The sequence below is a fragment of the Cydia amplana genome, chromosome 12, assembly GCF_948474715.1.
Source record: "Cydia amplana chromosome 12, ilCydAmpl1.1, whole genome shotgun sequence".
Lineage (NCBI taxonomy): Eukaryota > Metazoa > Arthropoda > Insecta > Lepidoptera > Tortricidae > Cydia > Cydia amplana.
Genome location: NC_086080.1, coordinates 8,487,978 through 8,501,754, shown reverse-complemented (window position 1 = coordinate 8,501,754; position 13,777 = coordinate 8,487,978). Strand labels below are relative to the sequence as shown.

Below are 13,777 nucleotides of genomic sequence, written 5' to 3'. Positions count from 1 at the left end.
GTATCAGGATTGAGACTTTTTTCTTTTAGAATTTAAATTAAGAAGTTTCTTAAAGGGGCCCACTGATTGTGATTACCAGTCAGCTGGACGATATTGGCCTGCCAGTTCTGTATATACAACCGTTTCAAATTTTAAAAACGGAATATAAAATATATCTTGACAATCTTACCTGAACTTCAAGTTCAAATCCCGGTAAATAGCTCAATGGCACTGGATGAAACGGATTGTCATATGGTGATGTATGGAACTCCAATAGCATGTTAGGCCCGCGGCTGATTATATCAGGTACAGCGTCCCCTCCGCACAGTCGAACCAAAACGGGTGATTCTCGAGTGGGGCCATCCCACACTGTCAGATAGTCTTGGACAACATTGCACTGGTCCCAAATTCTAAAAAAAAAAATGTTTAGCATCACAACGGTGGAAAATTCAATCATTACATTATTTATTATTCCCAGCGTTATTTTTTTTTTGGTTGCTTACAACCTAAGTATCCTAGGAAACAGTTCATACGAAAACTATTGCCATGTAACTTTCTAACGTAAATCGGAAACTAAACTTTTATAGCATTTGTTTGATTTCCTCGTTATGTTAACATTAATCGGAGAACATGCATAAAATTATATCAATAATATTTAGTAGATACATTTCTAGAAAAGCCCAGTCACAGTTCGAAATTAAATTAACAAAGTTGGAAATAGTAGCTAAATCACGAATAGCTCACGAATAGTTTCTGAGTTATGAATGTTTCCTATGTATCTAATTATGTATTTATCTAATTAAGTTACGTATATAGTCGCCAAATAACAGTAGGTATAATTTTCGCTTAGTTTGGCTAAGTTGAAATGTGTAAAATTCTTCCCGAATATTTATTTATTGATTTATAAATTCTTGTGTACTTTAACGTTTTGTTTGTATAGGTTCCGTGGCCTTATTAATTTTCAATTCTGTTTAGTCAAAATTCAAACAACCGTTTATTTATTTACCCGTTACCCGTTTTGGATATAAATTAAGTTAATAATAGAAATTGCTAACGATATCATATTTTGTGGTAAAGCTACATTTTTTACATCAGCAAATCTCAAATCGGTCAGTTAAATGACTACTAATTAATACTAATACACTTTATTATCAAATAGAAATGCGTGTTAAGTAACTGTAAAATTATTTAACTAAGAAATAAAAGCCACGTAAGTTGAGAAGGTTCTACGTAGGTAATCATAAAACATTGTTAGTTATGTATACAAATAGTACTTACTTTAAAACCCTCTGACTTCTATCGTATTTGACTATTTGGTCTTTGATATGTATTTTATGACTGTTTGTTTGTCTTACTACTAGTAAAACATGCTTATCCGATGGTATCTGAAACACATATAAAAGTTTAAACCACAAACAATTTATGTACCGTTTGCATGCAATTACAATGCATGCAATTTAATACATCAATACATACAAAATGTCCCAATACAACAATTTTATTTTCTAAAAAATCTAACACTATCTCTGAAATAATCTCTTCTAAAATACAAGGAAAACTATATCAGAAAAACACAACAAAACTAATAAAATAACTATACAACATACAAATGGGACTAAAAATATTTTAGTAGTTAGGGATATCAAATTTGCTTATAATGAGCTTTAGTCTAGTACGGTGTGAAGTTTATATTAATTATGACTGGAAACAGCCACATCAGCAGCACAGGTAACGTGTTTCGGTTACCCGGTAATTTTTAATTATTCCCATTCAGGTGTGCTTCTGCTTAAATATGTAACAGTTGAATCCTGTCGCGTTTATCATAATTAACAATGATTTATTCGAATGTGAACCGGGATCAACTGCTATTATCATTTAGGTCAATTTCATTGAGGAGATCAAAAAGTAACACAATCAATACAGCTGCAAATGCCATTTGATTTCGGATCTCATCAAAAATGTATGCAGCGTTGTAGTCATGTAATGTTAGATTGTTAGCATTGGACTGTCGCTAAATGTACAAACATACAACATTTGACTAACTTATTGTGCATAGTTTACAACTTTAAGTACGGTCTATGACGGTTCGAAAACCGCATTAGATCGTTATAGCTAGGTCTTATCGTGCTCGACTGATATGAGAGATTTTATATGCTCGCCTACGCATTTAAAACCACAATAAACCATAGACGATACTAAAATTTTAACTTCATTTAACCACACATTTGTTACCACATATCTGTTATACAAACAATGTGTGTAATTTTAAGTATCAACCAACCCAAAAATTTAAATTTAACTATAGTTAATTCAGTTTTTTTGCCGATGAATATTTTTAGAAAAAATGTTGTCAAATCACTAACAATTGGAAACAGCCACAATCTATTTGTAAATTGGGAGTTAGCTTATGTGTGATTTTAGAAGCAAATTTGAAAAGCAATACTACTAAAGTTAAAAAGCATATTAGTTTTAGCCTAACTGCACCCGGTTAAATAAAAATCATGTTACCAAACAACTCGTCGACAATGACAAAGAAAAGCTCGTTGCTTCGAGTAGGTACCTTGGTATGTTCGATGCGGTATGTACAGGTGGCGTTTCGCGGGTACACCCCCGGGAAGTTGGGCGACTGGATGCGGCAGGCTCGCAGGTCGCAGTCGCTCAGTATGCGGTCGCAGTAGGTCCCCGGGACCCGCTCCCCCCTCCAGGCCCCCACAGTTGCGTTCCCGTACCGCAACCGCGCTTCACTCCGTCTTAGAAACTTGTAAGCTAACTTGAAGTCGAAATTGTATCCAACGCCCTACAAACAAGGCTGACAGTTAGTTCGTTATTAGTTGGTGTTGTTTACTGTTCTAAAAGTATTTTAATTTCGAGTTCGCAATCAATTCTTTGTCGGTCTCGCATGAAATTAGGAGTTCAACGTAATCCCGAGGGTCTTATTCGGCTTAATTAATTGATCGAAAGTTCAACCCTTGCACATAATACGGCTGCTGCCAGCAGATAAAGGAAAAGCAGCGAACCGTTAAAAGCGGGGTGATGTGAAATATTAGTCGAGTCACAGGCGAAAACACGTAGTTAGTTACGTCACGTCAGTAAAACACAAAGGGATGCTTAGTGACTCTTAATGAAGATAAATATCGCTGTTCATTAATAAGGATTAACTTTACTATGTGCGAAAATATACACTTAATTAGTACGCTCGCAATTTAAACGAGTTTTTGAATAAGTTGGCCTTCAGATTACATTTAAGACACCTTATATATGACACCGTAAGATTGTGAACCCGTTAGTTTATAATCTAACGTAGGTTAGTTTAGGTTAGGTTAGATTATAATCTCCCTACCGTCAGTTTATAATGTAACTAGCGAGATTATAATATGACGAGTGTTTACAATTTTACGGTGACATATATATCGGAGAAGACCGAGACCACGGGGACAACACCGTCCTCGAAACGTCGGAGGTAAATCTTAAAACTTAGATACGCGATTAAGTCCCGGTGTACAATTTAATAATGTGTAAAAATCGTGAAACCTTAGATATTATTAATTTTATAATAATATATCTAACTTTTTTTAACGTATTAAAAACTCCTACATTATAACTGCTTTAAAGTTGTCTGTCTTCACATCAAAAATTTAGAACAACAACAAATTATGAAAGCTTTTATAATATTGCTCAGTTTGTTAAACAATATTTTTCATTTTGTAAACATCAACAATGAAATCACGACGAATTAGATACATACTACAAAATTTACTTAAACCTAGGACAATTTTGCAGTAACGAAGCCAACTGGATAAGTTCATTGAACAAGAGGATCGATAACTCCGTTGTTGTAATTGTACACTTCGTAAAATGAATGAAATTGAAATTCAGTCTAACGCAAATGTGTATGTTATACAGAGTGTGTTATCCATACGGGCGTATAATGTATCCAGTTATAGTATCTGATCATACAAATCGTATAAGGTAATCATTTTGTTAAATAGTGTTATTAATTAGGTGTAATTAATTTTTTTAATCCTACCGAGCAGCAATGTACGCCGTCCACCTTAATTTGACATGACAAGTAATTAACTACTTGCCACGTCAAATGAAGTGTTTGTTTACTTTGTATTTTTGAGACAAACCCTAAATTAAAGAAGCATGATCGGAATAATCATGGCCTTAAGTAATTTTATTATTTTGCAGCAATCGCTAAGGTGTAATTACTTACTGTACCTACGCCTGATACGAGGCAGTGAAAATTACGTTAGTTATCTTGCTAATACGACAGTTGAATATTCATTTCACTATCAAACTACTTATTAGTTTATCCATCATTAAATTTTACAAACAAGTAGTAATAGTGAAGTAGATTTCTGATAAATTCACGTATTTAACTGCATGGAAACCCGCATTTATCAATAAACGATTGACGTTGCTTGTCAGCACTTTATGTCATTATCTGTTTTGATAACATTATTACTCCTCAACCTTAAGTGAACGGAAAGGTTTTATTAGAATAAAACTACAACATAAACATCGAAGGAGTCCAGTAATTGTCTAATTGACTTTTTGATTTAAATTTAAGTATTAAGTAGAGATAAAAACGTTTTGATTTTTGGTTGATAAAAAAAATTCAATTTCTGGTTTCTGTTTTCCTGACATAATTTGTCATGTTGCCGTCAGTGATAAAAATAATTGTTGAAAATGCCGCGACCGTCGAATTTTTCTTCTAATGAACTCGCTGATATGATTTTGATTTACGGCGAAGCTCATCAACGCGGCCGAAGAGCTTTAGAGTTGTACAGAGAGCAATTTCCGAACAGGCGAACTCCGCGAAACTCACGAGTAATCGTCAATGCTCTTCAGCGTATTCGAGATGGTCTACCTATCATTGGAAGAACAATTGGAGAGCAAAATAATGACCGTCTGCCGGGACGAGTAGAGGAAAACATTTTGCAATATTTCTCATTGCACCCGGAGAGCAGCACCAGAGAAGCGGGACGACTGTTTAATGTGAACAACAAGACTGTCCACAAAATCTTGAAAAAGGACAGGCAACGCCCGTTCAAATTTTTAAAAGCACACGCTTTGTTGGACAGGGACTATTTGCCACGATTATTGTTTTCTACGTGGATACGTGACCAACAACAAGCAGATGACAGATTTTTATCAAACATCATTTGGACCGACGAAAGTACGTTCACTAGAAACGGTGTCTGGAACCAACGAAACAGCCATTACTGGTCGCAGGTAAATCCACACCTGTTAAGGGAAACAGGGCATCAGTATCGATGGGCTGTCAATGTTTGGGGAGCGATACATGGAGATCGCATTATTGGGCCTGTCTTCATTGACGGTAATCTAAACGGTGACAAATTTATTGAACTGCTAAATGGACCTCTGGCTGAATATGTCAATACTTTACCGGCTGAAGAACGCAGAAACACCTGGTTTCAGCTAGATGGGGCTCCCGCACACTCATCGGTTCGAGTGAGAATGGTTTTGAACTTGATGTTTGGTGACCAGTGGATGGGTCGGTTTGGTCCTCGTCGGTGGCCTGCTCGCTCCCCTGATTTGACACCGTTAGACTTTTTCTTATGGGGGGCTGTGAAGAACGAAGTCTACGCTCAACCTCGAACAACAGTGGAGCAGTTAAAAGACAAAATAACTGAAGTATTTGAAAGATTACGAGCAACAAATATGAGAAGTGTAAGAGAGTCTGTTTACCGTCGCTGCATCACTTGCATGGAACTGCGTGGCCGTCACGTAGAAAACAAGTACCTAAGGCGGGTAAATCGACGTGATTAGTTAAGAAACCTATGCAATAAAGTAATGAGTAATTATTTTCGACTTTTATTGAATAATATCCGCCGTTTCCCGCACGGGATGACAGAGATCCGAATTTGCAATTAATTACAATAATTACACATTAACACCACTGTGGTTTATTTTGTTACTTAAATTAATAAACACTGACGTGATAAACGTCATATCATATGACAATTAGCTAGGTACGTTAATTGATGTGGACGCAATACATTGCGTGCTCAATTATTATGTATGAAAAAAAAAATCTTATCTCCTAAAAAAAAACTATGTAATTAAGCTCCTTAGGTCCTATACTAATCGTTATTAAAATATACGCCCGTATGGAATACACACGCTGTATACACTACAAATTGATATTTGGTATCCGATTAGTACGTGGAAACCCAGGTACACTACACAAAGGATATCAAATTCATTTATCTCGAATATTTTTCAAATTGTATCGTACTTTTTATGTTTTACTTTTGTGACTCAAATCCAATTATACTCCGAAGTAACAGTAATGTTTGATAATTATACGTCTGATATATAATTTGGGCGCTTATAAATTGATTTTAGCTTATACTAACACATTAATGTAATACATTTAATGGACCTTCTAAAAAACTGTCCATAAAATCCCTAGAAATATGGACGGCAATTTAATCGGCCACAAATTATGAAATTACCACCCACCTGTTGGCTGAGCCGGTCAAGTCTCAGGGTCATATTAATGGAGTCCGACTCGCTGAAGTAGACGGTGTAGCCCCACGCTGAGCCGCACCACTGCCCGGTCGGAGGGGAGGGGCTCCTCTCGACGATGGTCATGTGACCGTCAGGGCAGCCGTCGGATGTGAACGAGACGAACTTGCCCACGGTGAATGTGTCGAATGTTAACTGCAACAAGGTTATTATATAATTTCCGGACAGTATAATTAAATTACAATCTATAATAAAATTAATAATTTTAGCCTAATTGTAAGCAAAGTGATAACATGGCCATGGGCCTAATTACCGTTATAGTCATGGATTTTTAATAATAATATTGTGATCCTAACAGAACGACAAAATTAGATTTGTTTATTTAGACTGGCTGTATTACTTAGTTAATTACTACATTCGAAACAAAAATATATTTTTTCTAAAGTAATCCGACTGCTACGCCGCGGCGGCGTGGTAGCGAAACGCGCAGGCAGCGTAGAATTGCTACGTCACTCTAAATTAAATATTGTAGATAAGCGTAGAAGTGCTACAAATAGTGTTTTACAAGTAATAAATGTTAATACTATCCCTTAAACAAGTAAAAAAAAAACCGGCCAAGTGCGAGTCGGACTCGCGCACGGAGGGTTCCGCACCATCAACAAAAAATAGAGCAAAACAAGCAAAAAAACGGTCACCCATCCAAGTACTGTACTGACCCCGCCCGACGTTGCTTAACTTCGGTCAAAAATCACGTTTGTTGTATGGGAGCCCCACTTAAATCTTTATTTTATTCTGTTTTTAGTATTTGTTGTTATAGCGGCAACAGAAATACATCATCTGTGAAAATTTCAACTGTCTACCTATCACGGTTCGTGAGATACAGCCTGGTGACAGACGGACGGACGGACGGACAGCGGAGTCTTAGTAATAGGGTCCCGTTTTTACCCTTTGGGTACGGAACCCTAAAAATTAATTAGAATGATTATTTTTCTAGTGATTCCAATTACCAATGCACTGAAATAAGCGTAAAACCTATATATTACGAGTAGGTCGTTGTTGTCTGAACGGAACTAAAAAATAAATAAATAAAGAAACTATATATGTACCTTCACTCGTGGGAATCGACCCTTTACCGTTAACTTACTAGGTCAGCGTAATAACCACTGGAGTAGGTATCGGTGCAGCTCTCAATTAAATAGAAACGTCCCTTGTGTACTGTAGTGACTTTTATACGGTTAAATTGGTTTAATATAAATATACCAGTTTTCTTTCTTATGCTATCAAAATTACACAGACAACACAAAGTTTTATTATACAGATAGATAAAAGTAAATATTATATACTCTCCGAACGAACGAACCGTAAGGGCGGTTTTGCACTACGTGAACTACGTCCGATCCGAATCCGATCCGAACCCGTGAAAATATGGTCCGTTGTAGCCGTAGAACTATTTCTATGGTAAGTTACGCACTACATCCGATATCCGTCATCCGATTTCTTTCCGTCATTCTAGAATCTCCATTCCGGAGAAGATTTTTGACGGACCGAAGTAGCCTTAGTATTATTTGTATGAACGCTCGCGCACTGCGTCCGAGTTAAAGCCGAGCTGCGTACGAGCATAGGGGCAGCGGGGCGGGCGGGGTATGCGGATAGGACTAGTGCGTAAGCGAATATCCGAATTCGATCCGAGTTAGACATATTTTCACGGGTTCGGATAGGACTAGTGCGTAAGCGAATATCCGAATTCGGTCCGAGTTAGACCCATATTTTCACGGGTTCGGATAGGACTAGTGCGCAAACGAATATCCGAATTCGGTCAGAGTTTTCTCGACCCATATTTTCACGTGTTCGGATCGGATACGGATCGGATGTAGTGCGAAACCGCTCTAACAATTAAACGGACTAGCATGTAACGTACCTGTAACTGTAAGTTGTACAAACACATGTTTTATTGGCAAGAAACAAGATGCGACATGCAGGTTCTGCCAGGAGTCAGAGGAGACTGCTATGCACATTCTATGTTCCTGTGAACCACTAATGTCAAAAAGAAGTACCTACTTAGGGGCGGCACGTACTGCAACTCTATGAGGTACAGAACGTTACGGCCCAAAGAATCTGTAATTTTCTGGATGCAACGGGCATTAGTAATGAACTTTTCTCAAAAATGGACGGCAAAGTCGACGTTGCCGGTTGAAAAATAGGTCGCGAAGTTCAAAATATTAAAAAGTTAAAAACATTGCATACAAATTCCTTTATTTAACGAGTTCCAAACTTTTTAAAACATTAAATGGCCATATCAAATGAAGGCATATAGGTTCATTAAATAGCCAAACAGATGATCAGCACTTATTATTTTAATGTTGGTACCGCGACTATTTAGGTGTCTCAAATACGTTGGCGTATTTTCAGCAGAAAAATACACTTCTTTTTTTTTTAAAGGCGGCAGGCAAATGTTTTTAATGGTTTTACTTTTTTATGTGAAAACTCCCAAGGCCGTCCGTTTAAAACGAATCCTCAGCCTGCAAGTAGCTACTTCCGAACCTCGACAATAATGTACTATTAAAGGGCCGTCACTATATTAGATCAATGCTTGGTCGATGCGGCACTCAAAGGCCCAGTACCACCCCAATAATAAATACTAACGTACCTGTATGATATCCCCGTAGTTCCCTCCGGTGGCGGTGAAGTTGAGATGGCACACGAAAGGCAGGTGATCCTCGCGCGGCCGCCGCACTTCCAGCTCGTACGTGCGACCCACGTCGCCCATGTACGTCCTGTTGCAAGCTGCGAGAAAAACACAGGTAAGTACTGATTATTGTTTAACACATTCACTGCCGTATTCAAACTTCAAGATATTCACAAAGAGACGACACGTACTAGATCCATTCCAGATACGTTATAGTTTAGATTTCAAGTAGTTCTCTTTTGCAGCGCAATTCGGGCGACCAATGTCACTTTTAGGATAGATCGTGTTAGATATCTATTAGATGTGAATTAGATCTCTAAGTAATATCTTGTGGAAATCGTTCAAGAGTATCTCCAGAATCGCGGAAATATATATCGTTATCCTATCTTAGCGATGTCTAAAAGATATCTAATAGATGTCACAGGTAAGTATTACTGACTATTGTTTAACACATTCAGTGCCAACGCGTGCTACGCGCTACGAGCGTAGCCAATAACATGGGAAAATGCATAAGTATGTAGCGAAAAGTGACTACGGACTGAGCGCCCGCCTATAGGTTGCTGGCAGTGAATAGATAGTGAATGCGTTAAGATTTGTTAGTGACGAAATCCCGCCTGATGGTCTGCGCACCCACAACTGGTAGCCTAATAATTTTAGCAACTACAAGGAATTTTAAGGATTTTAACAGTCAGAAAAGTAAGTAAAGCTCTGATTTAAACTTTCACAATTTTTACACTCACTGGCTTCGGTGTGCTACTTTGCGCAATAGAACTAGAAGATGTTGATGTCAACTTTAGTCAAGTCTTCACCTAAACCACTCAGAACGACTGAGGTAAATTTAAAAATTAACTAAACGCGATTAATTCTTATTTTGTAAATAACGATAATTTATGTTAAAACACTGGCCATCCTGCATATTCCAACAAAGTACTATAAAACAAACACAAAACCCAAAAATTAACATCTAAAAATGTCCACAGCCAAAAAAAATAAGGCCAAAAATTATGCAGCAGATAATAAATAGGTGCGGGCTGCGGTACCTGTGTTGTTAATCCTTCATACACAAAAATAAGGAAATGAGAAGTAAAAAGATTGGAATAAAGCGCGCCAGCCAACACAATGGGAGCGGCCATATTTTTACATTATTTTAAATAAAAAACCGTCTTTTGTCTACTCTGACAGCGCATTACATAGCATAAGTGTTCACTTAGCCGTTAAATGTTGTTTGCTTTAATATGCTTTTGTTTTTGCTTAAGGCAAACACGTCACGGACAGTTTGATGGTTGTCGTGTCACGTTAAGTGCTTTTTCATATAAATTATTCTGTCAGTTTTTTTCAAATTAATGATCCTACTTTTATTTCTTACATTGGTTATTAATTTGGTTATTTATATATTGGTTATTCTTCCATATGTCAGAAATGTTATGTACACAACATAAACCGAAAATAAACAAAAATAAGGCAAAGAATATGCATACACAGCCGCCAAATTTGTAAGCAGATTAACCAACCCAGTACCCTCAGTGAGAACAGTTGAAACGTGTTAAAAAATTTATGTGCTTTACTTATCCCGTCGGACAGTTTTATTTGCTGTATACTGTCAGATTTGTGGTTGTTAAGACACTTGTCAAGTACTAAAATCCAGTTTTTGTTTTCCTAATGATACTCGTATTCCAACTGCTTTAGATAAAGTTAGCATTAAGACCTATAGACCTATTAGACAAGTGCTTAATTCTTTATTCATTCGAGCAAAACAAATCTACCTCCTCCCTAAATGGATGGATTTCTTCATTTTCTCCGATGCATGGGGACGTAGAACAAATGGTCCATTTTACTAGAGTAATGGCTCACTTAGATACGCGTGTATGTAGAACTTACGTTGCCTTGGGAGCTTGTTAGTGTTGTTAGATATTTCTTTGTCATTATCTCTCAGCCGACTGGTGCTACTTCGTTTTGTATAAGAGGCTATACTAACTACAAAACTTTTGCATTAAAATAATATTTTTTCTGTCATATATAATGGTTTGATATTTATATTATTTTTATTTATATATATTATCATTATTTTTTCAAAGCTTTCTGTATTTTTTCAAAGCCACTGGTGTCGAAGGTAGGCCTAGGAAGGAAACTAGTAAGACCTAGAATTTGTTTACTATCATGTGATTGAAATAGGAGAAATACAGAAATTTAACAGGTCTACGAAACAAGTAGACAACGTTAGGTTTGAATATAAAATTACAACTTGAAGTTGGAAAAAGATATAAAATAACACTAACAAAGAGAAATAGAGTATCAGTAAGCACACTAATTCTTATTCATTTAGTGTATTAGGTAAGTAGGTACTTATTGCTGTGATGAGTACTGAGTAGGTATATAAAAAAAAAGAATTTCCGCCACTTATTCGTAACATGCCCATTACGGGCCATATAAAAGACATTGAATAGACGGAAACTAGATGGCGCGAACAAAAGTATTTGCCGACGGTGGCTTAAGCGGGCATAATTGAGACATCTTAGCGGGGACGCTATTAGGAGCTTCGCTGAATACGAACAAAATTGTTCTTCCAAACTCAGTTGGCGAAAGACGCGTTGCGATGCCGTATGACGAAGTCGAAGTTAGTGTGTTTATTTTAGCGTAATCCTATGCAATCAAAAGGAGTTATTTTGAAGTTCGTACCTGGATAATCAAGTTTTGCGCTTTGCGAATACAATTAAAACTCTTATCCAACAAAATGTATAAGGAATGAAATTGCACGAACAGGTACCGTACCTACTTAATATACAAAGGTTCCTTCTCTATTATGTAGAATAGAACATTAACGTATTCAAAAAAGAAGCCATGCTTGCTACCAGGGGCCCGTTTCTCAAAAGCTTGTAACTTGTAATACAAGTGGAAGTCCCTTTCTAACGAAAGCTGTCAAAAAGTGACATCCGCTTGTATTACAAGTTACAGGCTTTTAAGAAACGGTCCCCAGGGCTAATCAATATGACTAAAAACGAAGTACTTATATTGCAATTGTGTGCAAATATCTGTGTAATGAACATTTTGTAGCTTGTTTCATTTTAAGACACTGGTCTATAATAGGATCGATAATATTTATTACTTATATGGTTAAGAAAAAACTTCCAACGAGATCACTGTCGGACCGATTTTTGTAACACAAAATGTACAATCTACTTACTCATATGTACCTAGTTCTTTTGGACTGTTGCACAACACACATCACGTATGCCTTGCTAATTACAAACAAACTTCGAAGCCGACGGGCATTAGTGAAATTGGAATTATTCGCGCCCCGTTTTACTGCTTTTCTGGCAATTTACGTTAAGGTAATGTTGTTAGAATTTTCCCGAGTGTGCCTCTCTATTTAATCAAGGGAAACATTTATTATTATACATCCTGGGAGTTAATAAAAACACTTTTTCTTTAGATTTTTGTTGGTTTGCCTCAAGCTCCATTATATTTTTGCCGTCCTCGTATTATAATTTTCTGAGGGTCAATGTGGACAAAATATTAAATATTGAGTTTTGTGTTTGAATTGTTTGTTTGTCACTCTATGTATGCTCATGTTTATGTTAGTTTTAAAGTAAATTCGACTGGATATTTTTTTAAGTTCTTAAGTTTTACGATTTTAGGAATATAATTTTAGTCATTTTGGTAAGATAATTGAAAATTGTCTAGATTTGCGTCTATAATAGACGAAAATTATATTATGGGCGATTTAAATTACGTATAAGATTGCGAGGATCAATTACAAGTTTCTATTAGCCGAAATAATAATAATGAAGTGAAAAGTAGTAAAATAGATTTTTTATCAAAAAATTATTAACTTAATAAAGTGAAAGAAAAATAAAGTGGATTTTCATTAACTTATGCAGATGTATCTAAATACAAAACTAAGATTACAACAATCGTTGAATATTAATGCCACAAAAATTAATTATAACGCTGTCTACCCATAAAAGCAAAGGCCTGTATTTTACTTGCGCAATTTTAAATAATTTAACAATATTTGTCCACGTTCTCTGCCACTTAGCGAGTCAACCATACAATAAAACCTCCTTTAATTACAGCGATGCCTGAAAACGAGCTTTCGCTTTTATCGTTCCCACGAAGGTGGTCATTAACCCGAAATATAGCTACAATTAACAAAAAAACCCACGCTCCCCTTTAATAAGGTGTTAAGCTTACCGAGGCGCTGTTTACAAAATGGACGGACATTAGTCACGAAGTGTACCTACCTGGATTTATGGGTACCTATTTACTTGTTTAAATATACATACCCAGTTGTCGACATTCCTTAGTCAGTAGTAGTTTTTGGCACCTATTTATATATCTTTGCTCGGATCGATTGTTTGTCGAACCTACGTACCTTGCTAATATACAACGTTTCGTTCTGCATAAAATTGATATATTTGTAATATCTCGGAACAACATCACACTGCTTTAAAATACAAAAAAGTTAACAATGTTTAAAAACCGTAATTCACCATTTTTTCCATTTTAATCTTTTTTGTTTTGGTTAACAAAACTATGCCAATTCAAACTAATTTTAGACTCGGAAAAACTGCAGCCGTAGTTTTAAACGTACGAAAAAAGGTAGCTAGTAAAATT

The 13,777-nt window shown here is 36.3% G+C and overlaps 1 protein-coding gene across 1 annotated transcript in view; it reads right to left on the bottom strand.

The window, feature by feature from the left end:
* The window catches only part of LOC134652961 (uncharacterized), an 84,110-nt gene that overhangs the window by 14,036 nt on the left and 56,297 nt on the right, over positions 1–13,777 (bottom strand). The window contains exons 3-7 of the mRNA XM_063508205.1: positions 9,125–9,261; positions 6,472–6,672; positions 2,540–2,776; positions 1,258–1,364; positions 170–389 (exon numbers count right to left, since the gene is read on the bottom strand). Of these exons, the coding sequence (XP_063364275.1) occupies positions 170–389; positions 1,258–1,364; positions 2,540–2,776; positions 6,472–6,672; positions 9,125–9,261 (902 nt within the window). The remainder of the gene's footprint in view (positions 1–169; positions 390–1,257; positions 1,365–2,539; positions 2,777–6,471; positions 6,673–9,124; positions 9,262–13,777) is intronic.